General features: G+C 39.4%; 2 protein-coding genes across 3 annotated transcripts in view; both read right to left on the bottom strand.

The window, feature by feature from the left end:
- Positions 1-1,405, bottom strand: part of Ercc3 (ERCC excision repair 3, TFIIH core complex helicase subunit) — a 28,287-nt gene extending 26,882 nt beyond the window's left edge. The window contains exons 1-2 of the mRNA XM_021214196.2: positions 1,322-1,405; positions 908-1,113 (exon numbers count right to left, since the gene is read on the bottom strand). Of these exons, the coding sequence (XP_021069855.1) occupies positions 908-1,113; positions 1,322-1,349 (234 nt within the window). The 5' untranslated portion in view covers positions 1,350-1,405. The remainder of the gene's footprint in view (positions 1-907; positions 1,114-1,321) is intronic.
- A 2,431-nt stretch (positions 1,406-3,836) lies between these two features.
- The window catches only part of Map3k2 (mitogen-activated protein kinase kinase kinase 2), a 73,021-nt gene continuing 58,322 nt past the window's right edge, over positions 3,837-18,535 (bottom strand). The window contains exons 15-16 of one of the 2 annotated variants that reach the window (XM_029546823.1): positions 14,081-14,258; positions 3,837-12,518 (exon numbers count right to left, since the gene is read on the bottom strand). In XM_029546823.1, the coding sequence (XP_029402683.1) occupies positions 12,293-12,518; positions 14,081-14,258 (404 nt within the window). In that variant the 3' untranslated portion in view covers positions 3,837-12,292. The remainder of the gene's footprint in view (positions 12,519-14,080; positions 14,259-18,535) is intronic. The other variant, XM_021214537.2, reaches the window with a different exon arrangement.

Genomic DNA, 18,535 nt, shown 5'->3' with positions numbered 1-18,535 from the left:
AGCAGCAGCAGCAGCAGCAATAGCAGCTAAAGAGATGGATCAGTGGTTAAGAGCACTGGCTGCTCCTGCAGAACACACAGGTTCCATTCCTAGCACCCACATCAGATAGCTCATAACAGCCTGTCATTCCAGTTTGGGGGGATCGTACACCCTCTTCGGGCCTCCTCTGGATACAAATACATATACATACACATAAAGTGTTTAAAATCTTTTTTTAAAAAGTGTAAATTGTATCTAAAACAACTATTTAGTGGAGCTGCCTTAGTGTATAAAGTGCGCGCACGCATGAGAACCTCAGCTGCGATCTCTAGCACTTAAGTATAAAACCAGGAATGGCAGTGCGTGCCTGCAACCACAGAGCTGAGGTGGCTGGAGATAGGTGAGTGGGCGGGCAGGCAGATGAAGTTGGGGTGGGACATGGGGGGCATCGCTGGCCAGTAAGTTTAGCCAAAACAGGGGGCTGGGCAGATAGGTGAAGAGTGACTGAGAAAAGCATTTCTGGGCTCTGTAAACAATCCCTGCACATCTACCTGCACAGGGTATGCACATATACCACACAAACAGATAAATGTTACTTACTGACTGTATGTGGTGTATGTGCATGTATGTGAGTGCATGCACGTCACCGCTCTAAAGTGAAAGTCAGAGGAAAACTCGCCAGAATCGGGTCTCTCCTCCTCCTATGACAGCAAGACCCTTTACCTCCTGAGTTATCTGGTTGGCCATCATATGTGGGGGGCTGGGGTGAAATGGAGAACACCAGATCACACCAGCTACTCCAGTGTGCACCTATGACAGCCGTCTCTCCCGGCTGCTTCAGAAAGGGCAGCATTTCTCACGTTTGAATTTTGGAGGTGTAAGAATGTCCAAGATTTAGCTGCCGCCCAGGCTTTTCGGTCAAGCTTACCACCCAGAGGGGCCTGGAGGTATGGTCACCCTTTAGTGGCATCTGCTGTCTGTAGTCCTTTGCTCCATACTCATCCACTTTGGTGCTGGACTCGTCCACCTGTTTCCCAGCGGCGGAGGGCACCGCCTCCTGAGAATCGTTCCCAGGAGCGTCATCTTCGTCTTCCTCCTCCTCTTCATACTGCCTCTTCTTGGACTTCTTTTTGTCTGCGACCGAAGACACAGAAGTGAGCCCTGCAGGATTCTAGGGTTCCCTCTTCACCACCCAAGGAAACTTCTGGCAAGAACTCCTAAACCAGCGCCACCCGCATCCCGGCGTCCGGCAAACACCTCCCACCCGGCTACGTTCCGCATCTCCCGGACCCAACAGGCCGGAGAAGACCCTACGACAATGACAGTTACAAGAAGTCCTTACCGCGGTCCGCTCGATCTCTTTTGCCCATAATCGCTCTAGAAGCAGGCAGGCCCGCACACCGCACCACCTCCGCTCCGCAGGAGTACACACCGGAAATAGAGCACCAGACTGTCGGAAGTCCCGCCTCTGAAGTCTTTAACCGGAAGAACAGAACCACACTGCCCCGGAGCTGGGATGACAGGCGTGTCCCACCACATCTGGTTTCTGGAAACTAAATTCCGAACGAGAGAGGTGGGAAATACACAGCGTTCTGACGTAAATAAAAATGGGCAGTGTCATTCTGACCCAGGCTGGGGATGTGGCTCATTTGGTAGAATTTTTGCCTATGTCAGGAACCAAAGAATAATCTTGGTGTCTCACCAAGATAGCACGAAGAGTAACTCAGCAAGGCAATTCTTTTTGGAAGAGAGTGTAGCAGAACCCAAAGGGACTAACACGACATCAGAACAGGTAGTTGATGTCGTTTTTAATTTAATAGTGTCTTTTCCCTGTTGGCTAGGGTCACACCTCACAGCCTTCCAGATGTTTGGTTTGTTGTGGGTTTTTTGCTTGCTTGTGTTTTCCTTTCTGAGACAGGGTTTCTCTGTATAGTCTTGGTTGGTCTGTCTTTCTTTCTTTTTTTTTTTTTTTTTCCCGAGACAGGGTTTCTCTGTGTAGCCCTAGCTGTCCTGGAACTCACTTTTATAGACTAAGGCTGGCCACGAACTCAGAAATCCGCCTGCCTCTGGTTGTTCTGTATCTCATTCTGTAGATCAAGCTGACCTCGAACTCGAGATCCACCAGAGAGAGAGAGAGAGAGAGAGAGAGAGAGAGAGAGAGGGAGGCTGACTTTACAGGCATCAGTCACACATGGGGGACAGGCGTTCAGCAAAGCACTCAACTCAAATAAGTCTTAACAAGAATTAAAAAAATAAATAAAAATAAAAACCACAAGGTCTCTGGAGCAAGCCAAATCAATGGACTATGGATTCAAATGAGAAATCCTGCCTCAATATAGGTGGAGAGCAAATGAAAAAGACACATGCACACACACCAAAATAAATGAGGAAAACGATAAGACAACCGACATCACCCTCCTGTATCAGTGGGTGTGCGTATACACGAAGCAAGCAAACATGGAGGAGTGAAAGTCAGCTGTCTGGATTTGTGAACTTGCTTTCCTTTGGTTTATATTGCTACTGAGTCTGTATTGAAAATGGATCTAGTGTCTATGAGTGGCCCCTTCTTTGTGCCTCCACTTTGCGCTTCAGGTGCCTCTTCTGGCAACACCCAGTTTTGGATCGTATGGGCTAGGCAGGTTCTCACACTCTAGAGACTTCCCAGATCCCACCTCCTAGCCTGGATGGATTAGCTGGGGGCAGGTGTTACCTTACATTCATTGGGAGTATGGCAGAGGCACATCACTGAGATCACTCCGGACGGAGGACCTGCCTCCATACTTTCAAAGCCTTTAGAGGAGTAGTACTCATGCTGCTGGAGGTTTGCACACGTAGCTATCATCCCAGAAACTTCAGAGGTCTTGGCCTCTAGCACACAGAACCATAGGTAGCTTTCAGAATTTGATTCGACGCACTGGCTTCAGGGTCAGTTATCCAAACAGGATTACTGTCAGTTGAGATCTGTTCTCAGTTCACTAAGGACAAAGCTGTCTCCCTATGCACTTCCCCATCCTAGTCAGCCTCCTGCTACATGCACTCTTCAGTTTATCAGTATCCAGCCACAGTGCTCACCATAGCTGCCTCTCTGAGCCTGCCCTTATGCTAAGCATATGGCCCCATGGAACCTGGAGTTTTAACAATGGATTCCCTCTCAAAATAGTATCCAGTCACATACATGTGACAAATGGGACTTCTCTCCTCTGCTGACCCGTCTGCCAGAGGAATCACTGTCTTACCAAACCCAGATTGAGGCTCACGAGGGCTAGGGCTGCCCTAAGAACAGGACTGCCCGGTTTCCGGCTAGCTTGTCTTTCGAAGTGCTATCTGAATCCCCTTTCCCCATCAGGATGCTGTATACCTAAGCCTGTCTCCAGGTTGTTTCTGTCAGGCTGTGCCTGCTTTGGCTCTTAGGTATCCTTTGTGGATTTACAGAGCATTCCGTTTCTCTCCTTGAAAAAAAAAATAATTTTCTAACTCCCAATCTCTTTCACTGGATGTCTTGGACTGTTTTTGTTGTTTTAGTTTCTTAGTGGGCATGCTCAGTCAGAGGACATGTTCAGGGTGGGTTCTCTCCCTCCACCACAGGTTCTGAGGATTGGATTCAGGTTCCTATGCTTGTGGGGCAAGCACTTTACCCAACCTGGTGCTGGGTTTTAATCACTACAACATTCAATCTGAGCCATCATCATGTCTACACAAAGATCCATAAAACAGGCTTTGTGGGCATTGCAGGCTTAGACAACAACGGTCGGTTTCTAGGTAACTGTGCTAGGTGTTCCAAAGAGCAAACAAGAGGGGACTTCTGTAAACACACTATGTCAAAGATCATATCTATACACACAAATCACAGTGGGAATAAATACCAGCTTTATTAACACTCGAATTACCATTCATTTATGTCCATTCCACAGTTCAGAAGATTACTGAGAGCAAGCCTCTGCACCACAGTCTGTCAGAAGATGAATAGGAATGAAGTATGTCTCACTGTACTGAATATCGCAGGCCTTCATGCATGACAAATCTAAATAAAGATGTGTCAATAATTCACAAATTGCCATATAACAAAGTCATCATTGCTAACAAAATATAAACATGGTTTCTTTTATATTAAAAAATTTAAAAGCTATTTACCAGCAAGAAAAAATACATAGAAATTATAAAACTCAAGAAATTTTACACATTTTTACAAGCACAATTTTGAATGAACAACAGACCCACATGTGTGTGAGATGTGGTACATACTGTGTCTGGCTTCCGGGTAGGTTCTGATCACATGGGTTCCTCTCAACATAATAAACTTAGTGATAGTCAACTTCAACTGTAGACTTTATTCCTAACACAAATAACTTTCCGCCACCACATCCTTTTAGAAGGCTTTCCATTGAATATAGTAACATTGTCAGATGGAAACCTAGTTTCCAACTCTTTCTGCCAGCTGCTTAGAACACACAGTACACAATAAAGACACTGCGCATTTGGAGATTCCTAACACAATGGTCATCAACTGTGAAGAGTCACAATATGCCAAGGCATTGTTTCAACAACTCGGTCTAACTTTGCTCAGTAAGAGAAAACTGAAAACTTTGGAAATAAAGGAAATATTCAAAAACACAGTCAGACAACTGGAAATATAAAAGTCTCCACATGTCTTCAAGACGATTTAGTTGCTCACATGTTTTAACAGCTCTGAGAGGCCAAAGGCCATGTTAGTGGACAATGTGTTTTGCTACTGCTTAACAATCTCCCCCCACCCCACCCCAAAAGCTGTTAGTTGCAAGAGTATTTTAACTGAGCTCTAAGCAAAATTTGTATCCAATTGTGCTCAAATGTTAAAACCAAAATTTAAAAAATAATTTGACCAGCCAGCTGAAAATATAGTGTGTATATATATATATAGTAAATAATCTTTCAGAAAGCCTTTACACATATTTAATTATCATAAAGTTCTTAAAATTGTAGAAATTAAATGAAAATAAGAATTTACTAAGATCTATACACGTGTCTACACAAAGAAAAGGACATCTCCACATGAACACATATCTCTTGATACACACAGAATACTTTCAACCTAGGAATGGATTCAGAATACAGGACAGAATTAGACTGCAACACTGAACTCCTGAGTTCTCCAACAAACACAGAACCACACACAGGTGACTTTGCAAAAGCAAGAAGGTCACCCTACGAAGGTCACAGCAGCACAGAAACTGAGGGAGCGCTACATCTAGGGAGAAGTGCAAACACAGAGACAGTAGTTCAATGCACACACTCATGACTCTCAGACACTCAACAAGTATTGGTCATATAAATCAGTGTACAAATTAAATGTTTGAAAATGTGCAAAAAGTCAGCATTGATAGAAAACAAAAAATATTTGTACATAATTATAAACTGCCCAGTATTCAACTGAGATTAAAAACATTTGCCAAAAATAATACATTAAATATAGAGAATTTAATGGATACATTTTAAATGTACATAAGTCAAAGGGTAAATTTACAAATTGATAATCATAGTCTGCAAGATAAAAGTTTATTTTCAAATTTATCCAAGTTTATTTACAATGAGTAAAAACAACCACGTGAAATATAAGAGATGTCAGACATTAAAGGTGTTTTTTGGTATTAACTTTGTTAGGATATTTCAGAATGCAAGCTAAACTTTAAAACCAACAGCAATGGAAGAAATGTAAACCTTTTACTTACTAATTATAAAAAAACTGTCTATAAAGAAGTATTCCCATCCCTAGACAATATGGTTTTGATTGACAAGGGTTTGGCCCACTTCCTTTTGCCCATAAACCTTTTAGGCTTGCAGAGTCCCACACTAGTCTATTCTCCTTACTGCAAGGAGGAAAAAAGTCTTTGGATAACTGAGACCATGTCAAATATATTCTGGAGTCAATGCAACTACTAGAGTTTAACATATAATTATTTATCTTCTGTTCTAAATAATGCTAATGCTAAAATCATTGATTATACAGGATTTTTTTAAAGTTCTAAAACATACAAATAAATGAATACAAAGTGCTTTTCAGAATAGTCATAAACTTTTCTCAACTGGCATTACAAGATTCATAAATCCTTAGTGGGGGTCAAATCTGTAAGCTTTAAAGAATAGAGAGCAGACGCTTCCTTCTGTACATTCCAAAATGTCTATGGCACAAAGCAGACTAGTTCATAACCTACTTTTCTTCACAGCATTGTTGAAATGTCCCTTAAGTCAAACAGAAACTCATAAATGTTAAGACACTAGGTTGGTGATGCCACCAACCTGAGACATCAGATGTCAACACAAATCTACACACATCAGTGGCCAAGTGACATTATAAGATTGGCACACATAAGAACTTATGTCTGCAGTGTCTATATAGCCCCATAATAGTAAGTATTCTGCATGTCTAAATGCAAGCACTGAGCACTGAGCACTGAGCACCTGTCCTTTTCCTTGAAGGATAAGATAGATTGGCAAACAAATTCTACTAGCATCTGCTCTACCATTTAGATACTATTAGCTCACACACGGGCAAATTTATCAGGGCTAATCATTTTGGCTATGTATGCAGGGAATACAAAAGCTTTGGTTTAAAGTGATTCTGGTAAAAGAGACTGAGGTACAAACAAACACCACCAGGCAGGAGGACAGGAGTATTCTCTTATTTAATGTCTTTGCTGTTGGGAACGTAATACCTTATCACTGTCTATTAAAATACACAAACACAAAAACCATGAAGAATTATGAGACTGTATATAGGCAATGGATACAGCATATATGTTTTTTTCACTATAGCTATGAGTCCTCCCTTATCTTCCTGAAGCTCAACCTTGACCACTTTTAGTACCTCTGAGAAATGTCTTGGTCCCCTGAGAGCTACCCATCTCCAGCTCTGAGAGAGCACAGAGAGGAGGACAGCTCTGGATCCCACAGCACTCACGGCGTCTGTCAGACAATGGGAGGAGTGGAAGCAGCACTAAAGATGACAGGAAGCAAAGAGTGGCTCACAGCACACCTTCCCCAGCAACCAACAAGAGGTATAAGAACATTTCCTTTTGACGACCTGGTAAACTAAGGAAGCTTGTCTAGATAATATCTGGCAGAATTTTACTCCAAAAAGTTCATGAAGAAATTCCTAAGATCACATACTTTCTATTGAAGAATTATATATAAGCTAATTATTACAGATACAAACAAAAATTGAATTTTAATCTATTTTTAGCAATTAAGAGCTTGGCAACTTACAATAAATACCTTTATTAAACAATCAATCGTACTAGCTACTTATGGAAAATGTCCTGGCATGCCTACTTGGGAATGATCCTTCTCATCCTATAGTAGTACATCAGACATTTTTTCAGTTGCTCTTCCAAGAACAAAAACAGATCTAACTGAACAACTACACATTCCTACCCCTGCCCTAATGCCACACACACACACACACACACACACACACACACACATGCTCACACACACACATATGCATGCACACATACTTCACAGAACAGTAAGCTAGAGTATTGGTCAAATGTTACATACTAAGGATTAGAACTCATTGTCCCTGGATTTCTTGCTCATTGCCTCAACCTTCATAAAACACTTAAAGGAGCTCTTAAGGATAAAACAACTGCTCTAGTTCCATGAAATCATAACCAAACAAAAATACACAAAGAACTTGGACAGTGCCAGTATGACTGAAAATCAAGTACTCAACCCAAAAATCAATTTGCTGTGTCTTTTTGAATGAGAATACCTTTCCATATTTATTTTGGGAATTCGCATCTAGTGGAGCTTGCAGTCAGTTAAATGCTACCGTTCTCTCCTAACGTTTTTTAAAAGGAGGTAGAAAGGGTGAGAGGAAGAAGCAAGCATTAAGAAAGACATGGGGGCCAACACACAGTCCGAGGCCAGGGAAACTCTTGGGGCCTAGCATTTTGGAAAACTCTTCATCTTGTTAGGTAATCTGAATTACAAATATAAAATAAAATTAAGGCATACAGAGAAAAAGGCACTACTAAAAATTAACAAATTGTTTTTCATTGAACTTTAACCAGTGTTAAAATCAAATAAATATGAATGTCACATCTAAAAGTAAATGCTAAATTTAACAGGACATCAAAAGAATCTGACCTTAGCATAAGTAACACTTGACGAGTTCAACCTCTATCCAAGAGTTCTTGGTATTTCAACACCTAAAAACCAAAATAAAGTTTTGGGCATTTTTTTTCCTTAAAACAAAAACAATAACAACAGCTGGGGTGAGGGAGAATCCCAATACAGTGCGCTAAGGAATAAATGTTCCACTGTCCCAGAACAATCTGGGACTGTATTGTATGGTAAGAGCAGGTTCTGACGTGGGACATAGAGATACTTTTAGAATAAAAGGATTAACAAGCAATCCCCTTGTTAATATCTTTGGAGTCCATAATTATGGCCAACAGTTATCTAAAATTTCTTCCTTATTTTTTCATATAAAAATCCTAGCATTTTAAACATCACTGCTAAACTTTCAGAGTTAGGGTATGCCATAAAGTAACTGTCTGCCCATGATCCTCAACTGTAATTTCCTGAAGAATATTAATTTAATGTAACACAGTACATCACAACTGTTGAGTAAGAAAATGGAAAAGATTGACCCTATTTAAAAAAAAAAAAATGGGCAAAGCAGGGTGTGGCACATGCATGTTTTCCCAGCACCCGGGAGGCAGAGGCAGGAGCATTTAAGTTCCAGGCCAGCCTGAAACACATAGTAAGAACCCTGACTCCAAAAACAAACTAAAATAAGACTGATTTGTATACCTGGTTGTCTCCAGCTGAATTTATATAAGGGTTTTCAGACGCCAAATGAAACCACTGGCGTGAACTCTGCCATTAATCAAGGAGTCTGCATCATACTGGGTCATCTGCCAATCTATTCAGGTTTGATTTTATTTTAGATTTCCTAATCTTCTAACAACACTATTTCAGAATAGTGCAGATCCGACCTGACCAATGTCAGAACTTAGTAGCAGAGAGCTACTCTAAAGATATATTTTTACTCTTTTTATGTAACTTCTAATGGAGTAAGACTCAAATGAAAGCCAATTACATTTATTCTGAAATAAAGGTTTTATCTTTTATAGTCCAGCATGTGCAATACTCAACTTCTCATATGTTGTAGATTGTGCCTCTTAATACTTTCTAAGGCAATAGTCATAGATGTTTTTAAAGTTAAAAATATATTTTGTAAACAAGGAAAAGTGCTGAAAATTTTCAAGGTATTCATTCTGAAACCTCAAAAGGTTTAAATACCAATCCATTAAAATTTTATTAGTTACGTTTTTAACTCTTTTATTCAACTACTTTTGTTTGCACTATGAAAGGCCTTCCCCTTGACTTAACCCCATCCTGCCACTTGGACTCTCTCAGGACCTATGCGGAATGTGCGCCCTGACAGCACATCTGACACTGCTAGTGGATCTGCTCCAGCACCGGAAGGAAGTCTGCTACTGGCAATGCAGAACGCATTTAAAGGCACAAAGTCAGCCGTCTGGCCATTTTCTAGCCACAAAGAAACATTGCAGTACCAAAGAATCAGTTGTATATTTAAAAAAAAATCTAGAACAATTTTTTACAATTTAAACTTCATCTGTTAATCCATACCATTAGGCAGAAAAAAACATGGAGTGTAGTATTTTACTTCCTTTGACAACATTGTTTCCTTTCAAAAACTTATTTTTTTACATTTACTATTGGCCTTCCATACCCCTACCTACTTCAAGCCTTTTTGCTCTAGCAGGGTTTATATATATTAACTTCCATTGTGTTTTTTTGGTACCTTCACAACTGGTGTGAAATAAATTCACATCATATTTAATATAATAGATCTGTAAACTATTAGTCTATTCCTAAATCTTTATTTTTTTATAAAGCAAAAGTATTCTGATGCATGTGTTTACTAGTGAGTTTAGAAAAGAAAAGGAGACTCTTAGAAAGCTAACAATTTGCTTTGCGTTCCAGTGTGCAGATATCTTTCTGAAGAGTGTTTGATCTCTTTTGTACTGCACATTACCCTGACGGACCAAAAGTGAGCCAAAGGGAAGTCACAAGCACACTAAGAGACAAATAAACAACAAAATAAAGGAACAAAAGAACCCAGCAATCCAGGTACCATGATCTTGCTCAAGTAGAAGAGATGCCCTCACTCATGACAGATAAAGAAATTACAATAGGCCTATGCATTAGGTCTCCAGCCTAAGATTAGGCATCTGATTTGCTAAGGGTGGAGGCCCCTGATTCGTGGTCTTTGCCGGGGGCTTCGTCTGATTTACAGTGTACAGGAGAAGAGTTAACTGTGTGTGCTTTGACTCTCAGACTACTGGAATTTCAAAAATTATTACAGGGTCTGCCAGGTAGGATCTTGATACATTAAAGCCATATCTACAAAAATTCAAAAGCAAAGTACATAAAAATTATCTCAATAAACATACCTTGTAATAACAACAACAAAATCTGAATATCTTATTTAGTCCCTTCTGATGAAGCATCACACTCAGCGTCTCCTGGAAGACTTGTTATCTTCTAGGCTTTTGGAAAAAAAAAATACTTAGCACTTGGTTTAATGTTGAAGAATTTGCAAGTGGCCAAATTACTGACACCTTCATGTTTTAAGTTTTATAACTGTACTAGAGACGGCAGGATCCTGCCCAGCAGTGTCTTTCCATTTAATTACATGGCTCCAAAGAGATGCTTACACTGGAAATACCTGGCAGTGTTTTAACCTCCCCACTGCTAGTAAACACTATGTTTTGGTGTACTTTTCTTGACCTAGGAGGAGGAGCTCCTTTTAAGGGAAGAATATACAGAGATGCTAAATTCAAACAGTTGAATACTTAAATTCATTATTTCTAAAGTGAGTTAGTGATTCAAGTGCAACCGACAGCTGTCAGAGGACCATCATCTGTTAGGAGCTGAGACTGTTCACCCGACTCATCATCTGCTCTTATGAAGCCCTCGTCTGCCCCACACAGTTCCTCTGACTGCTGTCCTGACTGCTCTGTGAATGGCTGCTCGGTTTCCATCCTAGGCACTTTTGTCATGTAGCAGAAGAACTCCTAGGAAGGGAGTCCTTGTGCACTACAGTCTACTTAGCAGCACCTGCAACCCCTGCCCACCTGATGCTAGTAGTACCTTGCCAGTTATGGCAACAAAGTGTCTCCAGGCATTGCCAAATGCCAAGGGAAGGAAAATGACTCCCTACCACAAACCTCATTGCTTTCCCTGATGTTTACTCTTCTGAGGAGCCTCTGGTTTAGTACTCCAAGACCCCAAGAACAAGGTTTTTACTGCATGACAGGAGCTTTAACAGGTGGGTATCTGAGCTAAAGACTGTTATCTATGGGAAATCAGGGGTTAGAAATAGGAAGCTAATATATAAACACAAATTTTATTATTTCTCAGTTCCCTCCATTTTGGGACTTTTGCCTCAAGTAAATAATATTTAAAATATACTAAATAACACTAGTTCTGTTTTTCCATATTTTTCTACTGACTGGCAAATGTTGTCTCTTCTACTGCTCATACATTTAATGAGCAGTCGTCTGTGTTTTAGCTGAATTCATTCATTGGCTTCACATGTCTGCTTCCAAATACAACAATGTTTTAAAGCAGAAAGCTGTCTCTCAATGTTTATAGAGCCCAGTAACACAGCTCTAATATAGTGTATTTACCTAGTATACTGATTAGGATTAACAAACATACCTCTTAGAGATTCGTATCTTCTATTCAAGATTCCTACTGAGCAAAAAAGCTTGTTAGGTAGAGGTTAGGATCTAAAGAATACAGATCTAAGAAGAACCCTATATTCTTTACGATCAGTACCTACCCTAAACTCAAGTTTAGGGCTCAACCCCACAGATAAGGATCTACTTAAATACTATCACTAAAAACTACAAATTGTACATCACTTTCTTCTCTTTGTCTTCCATGTCAGTGATACAGGGCAAGACTACAATCTTTATATATTCCAAATGATTTGTTTGTACTAAAAGGAGCAACTATGTACTAAAGTGCTTTATAGCTCTGAACCACATCAGTACATTATAAAAATCTTTTTAAAAAAAAAGAAAAGAAGTTTCAAGTTCTTGTAAAGAAAAAAAGATTAAATATAAAAAATTTAGTTTACTATTATTATTAAACAAATTTAACCAAGAATCAAGAGAAATATTTTCCCTCTTGTCTTTTTCTCCCCATCTCTCTTTTTTTATAAAAAAAAGGAAAGTGCAGTAAGAGAGAAGGTGACAGCGAGGATGGAACTGATGAAGGACCGAAGCCGCCGCTGCTAGTGATAATGCACAAACATGTGCCGCAAGAGCTCCTCCGCTGAAGGTCGCAGTTTGGCCTCTACAAAAATCCGTTTGAGGAAGTCCCGAGTATAGTCTGAGACGTGAGGTGGCAACTTTGGGTTTGTTGGCTGAGTGGCGATCTTAAAGATGGCAGCCATTGCTTCAAATTCAGCCCAAGGTGGCTTTTCAGTTAGCATTTCTACCACAGTACATGCTACACTCCTAAAACAAAACAAAAAGGAACATTACCCAAACAGTGTCTTCAGGAAAGAAAGCTGGTTAACAGAAAAATGAGAAGCTGGCATAAAGTCCACATATATTTCAATATTATTTATTAGAAATATAAAGTTTCATTCAAAGGTTAATCAAATAAAACTGTAATTCAAGCATGAATATCAGTGAAAGGCTGGAGCAATAAACATTTCAATGAAAATATATCATAATTATCTATGATCATAAATGTATGGTTAGGCAAAAAACTTTTATTATTATTGTTTTTGATCATTTTCTAACATATTATTAATAATTTTGTCTCCATCCTACAAAGAATACAAGCATTATAAATTATTTGCCTTTGAGTTCCTAAAATGTGTATTTTCTTTTCTGGTTGGGAAGTAGAAAATGGTCATTTTATGCTCTAACTAAAAACTATTATGTAATTTATCAATTCAATTTTTTTTAAAGATTTATTTATTTATTATATGTAAGTACACTGTAGCTGTCTTCAGACACTCCAGAAGAGGGAGTCAGATCTTGTTACGGATGGTTATGAGCCACCATGTGGTTGCTGGGATTTGAACTCTGGACCTTTGGAAGAGCAGTCGGGTGCTCTTACCCACTGAGCCGTCTCACCAGCCCTATCAATTCAATTTTAAAGCACTAATAACTAAATGCACAGCCCTGCCAGGGGTATAGGCACCACCATAATTTCTCTTCTTCCTTACCTGAGAGATTCGCAGATACCTTAAATCATGCAGAATCCAATAAAATGTATTTTCCAAAAACAACAGAGCTAAGCATATTATGAAAATACCAAATCACCACCACAGCAACAGTCTCTATTTCTGTAAAGCAATCATCAATTCATTATAAATAATTATGAGCTGACATTCAAAATCCTTGGAAAATATGATGGTGCAATCAAAACATAACTCAGCTATTAGTGGAAACGGCCTTGTTCTTCAAACACATAAACAGAAATTACATGAAGACCTATCAGAACTGCATCGCTTCACTGTGTGTTTTTAAATTGGTAAGTAAATACCCTGCATAATGGAAAGTCCCATATCAGTGGTGAGGAGCCAAGCTCTGTGTCAGGCTGGGCAGGAGTGGTCAGGAGTGGTGAGGTAATCTCCTCCGTGATCTCAGAACCCATTTTCACCCCAGTCACTATTTGTAAGCTCAACCATCAAACAGGTAGCTAGTATCTGTTTCTAAAGTTTATACATACCTTTGTAATTTAGGGAAAAAAATCATGCATCATTTTATGATTTGTATTTTTTCAAAGACACTGATAACCAAGAGTACTTTAAAAGTTATTCGGGGAAATAAGAGCTTTTTAGTGTTGAGATCTGCTTAAGACAAAATCCTTCCAAAGAAGGAAAAATAGGTTGAAAGGCTCACATATTTAGTCAGGTTTGCCTTGACAAGGTATAACTGCAATGGCATTAATACTTACAATTCATATATCCTGCTTCCAAGGTACAAAGCGTCATTTAACTGGCAAGTTTAAATGTGGAGAAAAATGAGGTAACTTTCCAGGTAAATCTGACATCCAAACTTACCAGATATCTGCTTTTCTTCCGTAGCCTTCTCCACTAATGACCTCAGGACTCATCCAGTATGGTGTGCCTGTGACAGACTTTATTCCTGTGCCTGAGAGACAGATGGTCTGAAGCCGTTTGCTAGCCCCAAAGTCTCCCAACTTGATATTGCCTGTGGAATCCCTTAAGATATTTGCTCCTAAAAAAAATAAGAAATAGTTTTATTTCAATGATTTTATTGATATCCTAGAATGTATGTAGGTGACAAGAGAATTACTTTGTAGATCCTAATCTGTCTCCATATTAGGCTGCTTGTCCACTCTGAGCAGTGCCTTGAAAATTGTATTTATCTTACATTAAGCACCTGCTGTTTGTACATTATTTAGCAAGGTATGTTTCAGAAGCTAATGAGTTTCTCCTATGAAGGATGGGACAGGGGCAGGTGACGTGAAAAGAAAGGAGAAAGGGCTAAGAAAGAATAAAGCTTGGTAAAGCACCAAGACAGGCTCAGCTCGGAGAATACAAAAAAATGTGTATTCTCCATCTTCACAATGAGCTTCTATTTTCTCAGAAAATCCCCCATCCTCACCAGCAGTAATTCTCCACAGGAGTTTACAATGCCTCTCATCAAAACCTATTAAGCTTAAATGTCTGACCTACCACCAGTAATCTTCTAATGTAGCTGTAGCTCCGCTTGCTTATGGTCTCCTACCATCTAGTATATAAAAAGGGACTATAAATAAATAAATAAATAAATAAACCCGACCATCTCTAGAGTTTTTAACGACAAAGAAGCAAGACAGACTTGTTTGCCTGAAATGTAGACTTGCCATGTTGTTCAAGCTGGCAACTAGAACCCTTGGGCTCAAGTGACCTTCCAAATGTATCCCAGTTTTCCTCAATAGCTGAGACTACACATGCTTAATAAGCCAGGTTTTAGTGCCTACAAGCCAAAAGACACCTTCTCTACACATACACACACACACACACACACACACACACACACACACACACACACACACAAACACACAGACATACCACATACAAGAAGAGTCATCTCTACAAAGGTGGCATCAATACTGAAACAATGCTCACCCACAGCAGGAGCTGAGGGGAAAATAGGTAGCCAGGCTGCCAATATAGTTTCTATTTTTAAAAACTACTTATATTTTAGTAAAGTAAAAATCAGACTTTTCAAGCATATACAAGAATAGAAGAAAACTGCTTGTATTCCCATTATCCAGATCCAACATTCAAGTGGACAACTGTCCCAAATTATTGTCACATACTTCCCCTCTTTTCACATAGTATCTGAGGCAAACTCAAGGCAGTGAGATCAATAAAGAGCTAAACTAAGTGCACATCTTTAAAAGATAAAGCCTCTTATCACATCTAAAAGCATGAACAGTATTTAACATTATCAAAAATATTTTCAAGTTTTTACAGCAAAAAAGAACCATCCAGGGGCTGGAGAGATGGCTCAGTTGTTAAGCACACTGGCTGCTCTTCCAGAGGACCTGGGTTCAAATCCCAGCAACCACATGGCAGTTCACAACTGTCTGTAACCCTAGTTCCAGGGAATCTGACACCCTCATACCAATGCACATATAATAAAATTAAATAAATTATAAAAAAATCCATCCAAGGAAGATCCACATAGTGAGATTGTATAATCCAAGTCTCTCAAATATTCCTTTCATTTGCAATTAGAAAGAAAAAATTTAAAACCCTGTTGCTTACTTAAACCTTTCTCACAGTTTAGATTTTGCTAATTGCATCCCAAGGAGTCATTATAATCTGCTGTCTGTCAGCGATATACAAACTAAATTGTGATGTGTGTATGCATGTATGTGTGCATGTGTATGCCCTACCAGGTTTTGCAGGCAAACATCTATAATCTTAGTACTCAAAAGCTAAAGGCAAACTTCCAAATCAGCAACCTGGACTATAAAGAGATACTGCCTCAGAACAACAGAAGACTCAAACCAAAGCAAAACAAAAGGCATTAAGGATGGGTAAGGGGGCTTGTTATTCAAGGTTGACAACATGCATTCAGATCCCCCAAACACACACGTAAAAGCCATATGTATCTGCATGCATTTAGGACATAAACAGGATGCTAAATGGTACTCTTAGCCAGCTAGCTTAGCTGGAAAATGGTGAGAACTAGATTCAGTGAAAGATCCTGACCCAAGAAAACAAGACAGAAATAGAGCAGGACATTTCCTGTCCTCTTCTAGCCTCTGTGCATATGTGCATGCACATAAGTGTGCACTCACCCACCACCCATCCCTACATACAAATAAAACCATTTTAAAAAAGAAAGTCTCCTTTTATTAACTATTTGGCCTTCAAGAGTATAGTTCCTTTGCTTTTTCAATATATAGACCAGGCTGGCTTTAAACTCATAGAGATCCACACGCCTCTGTTGCTTAAAGGCATGTACCACCACCATGCCATGCCTGTCAACAGTATAGTTTCCTGAAGGGAAAAAAAGATATAGAACAGGGCCAGAGAGATGGCTCAATGAGTAAAGGTACTGTACCTGTGACATGTATGGTGGAAGAGAATTAACTCCTTCAAGTTGTTCTCTACCCTCTGTGCATGCACTGTGGCACTAGCATGCATGTGTTCCACACACACATAAATAAAATGAGATGAATTTAGAGAGAGAAGGAGAAGGAAGGAGTGGGAGAAGGAGAGAAGAGGGAGGATGAAAGGGGAGGCAGGAATAGACTTTAGAAATGAGTATGTTTCCTAATAGTAATGATCCCACAGGTCTGAAATTATGTAAAATCAATTATCTTTACCTTTCCTTTTGTCACTTACAAGTTGTGCATAAAAATTAGAAGACACAGAACAATTAAAAAGTATACTGTAGAAAACAAATATGTTGCCTTTTGGTGGCCAACATTTTCCTTCTGTCATGCTTAAATTTTCAAGCTTGAGGGACTATTTTCTCCTTTATCCATCTATGTGTCTTGTAATATTTATTTCTTTATCAGCTTGCTTCCTTCCCCTCACCTGACCAAGGCAGGTCATTATCCATTCTGGGAAGATTAGAAGATCTATGTATACACAAGATGGCTCCCTCTGTTTCTTTTCTTACTTCATTATGAAAGCCAAAGAGAGGCTCGCTTGACTAAGAATAGATTTTCCTAACTGAATAATTTCTTTAAACGGTTCTTTAAACTAACAGGTTTTATATGTAAGAAGCCCCAGACTGGTGCATACCATCTGCCTCAGGAACTCTGCATACTAGACTCATTCTAGAAATTAGTGTTCAAACACCAAAAATGATGGGTAATTTTCCTCTTGGTCTCATCTGGACAGTCAGGATGCACCACACATATAGGAGATAAGTCTGGGAACTTGTAAAAGTGCCAACAAAGATTAATGACTAAATATTATATGGGCACATTTACTTTTTTAATTCGGTGATTTTAATTCAGTAATTAATTCTAAATTTTGGGTCATACCCAGTTTTTAGATACTCAAATAGGCTTAACAGTACAGAGATTTGAGCACTTTCAAGTTTAACACATCTCTACCATTAGCTCACTTCACATACTCATTTCTGTATCTGATCCTTAGGGGAAAAGGTTAATTTCCCCTAGCTGGAGCTCATTAGAGCTCAGTCTGGGATCTTCCCTCCCTCCTCTTTATTCTTTCATGACATCTATTCCCAAGACTCTGCATAAACAGCAACACAAAGTATGTCATCACAATAGCTAAATTTTAAGTAGTGAGCACCAGAATTGTTTTAAATATTGCAACATGCTAGCATATTTGATCCTTTCAAGAATCCTATAAATTGCTGGGCAATGGTAGCATGTGCCTTTAATCCCAGCACTTGGGAGGCAGAAACAGGTGGATTTCTGAGTTTGACACCAGCCTGGTCTACAGAGTGAGTTCCAGGACATCCAGGGCTACACAGAGAAACCCTGTCTCGAGAGAGAGAGAAAAAAATCCCATAAACTGAACATTATTGACTCTCACTTAAGAATAAGTAATGAAGAGACATGGGTACATCACAGGGATAGAGAACTCGGGGTTCCATATCTAGAAACTAGGGGTTCCAACATGGGAAGGGAAGAAAAAGATGAAGGATAAAGAAGAGAAGGAGATGGAAAGATTAATGAGGATATAGAAAGATTAGTATGTCCAAGGTTATAGTTAGTATCAAATAAAGTCCAAGTTTAAATTCAACTCTGGGGTGGCAGAGCCTCTACTCCTCATTCTAGACCTAGTTAATACACACGCAAACACACCCACATCATTCTAGGGTTTCTGAATCAAATTCATTCTATGGGTCCTTACAGCAAAGCTATCATTCAAGAAAAATCTGAACTGCAGAACTAGTCTGAATGGACACTGACAGAGTTCATGAGAAAGCTATAGAAGGGTTTTCCTATGGCAGTTTACAGGCAGATATATTATGTTAAATGTCCAATACCATAATGACATGTCTTCATT

This window comes from Mus pahari, chromosome 15 (genome assembly GCF_900095145.1).
Source record: "Mus pahari chromosome 15, PAHARI_EIJ_v1.1, whole genome shotgun sequence".
NCBI classification, from domain to species: Eukaryota; Metazoa; Chordata; class Mammalia; order Rodentia; family Muridae; genus Mus; species Mus pahari.
The sequence above is the reverse complement of the archived record's forward strand: the minus strand, read 5'-3'. Positions and strand labels throughout refer to the sequence as shown.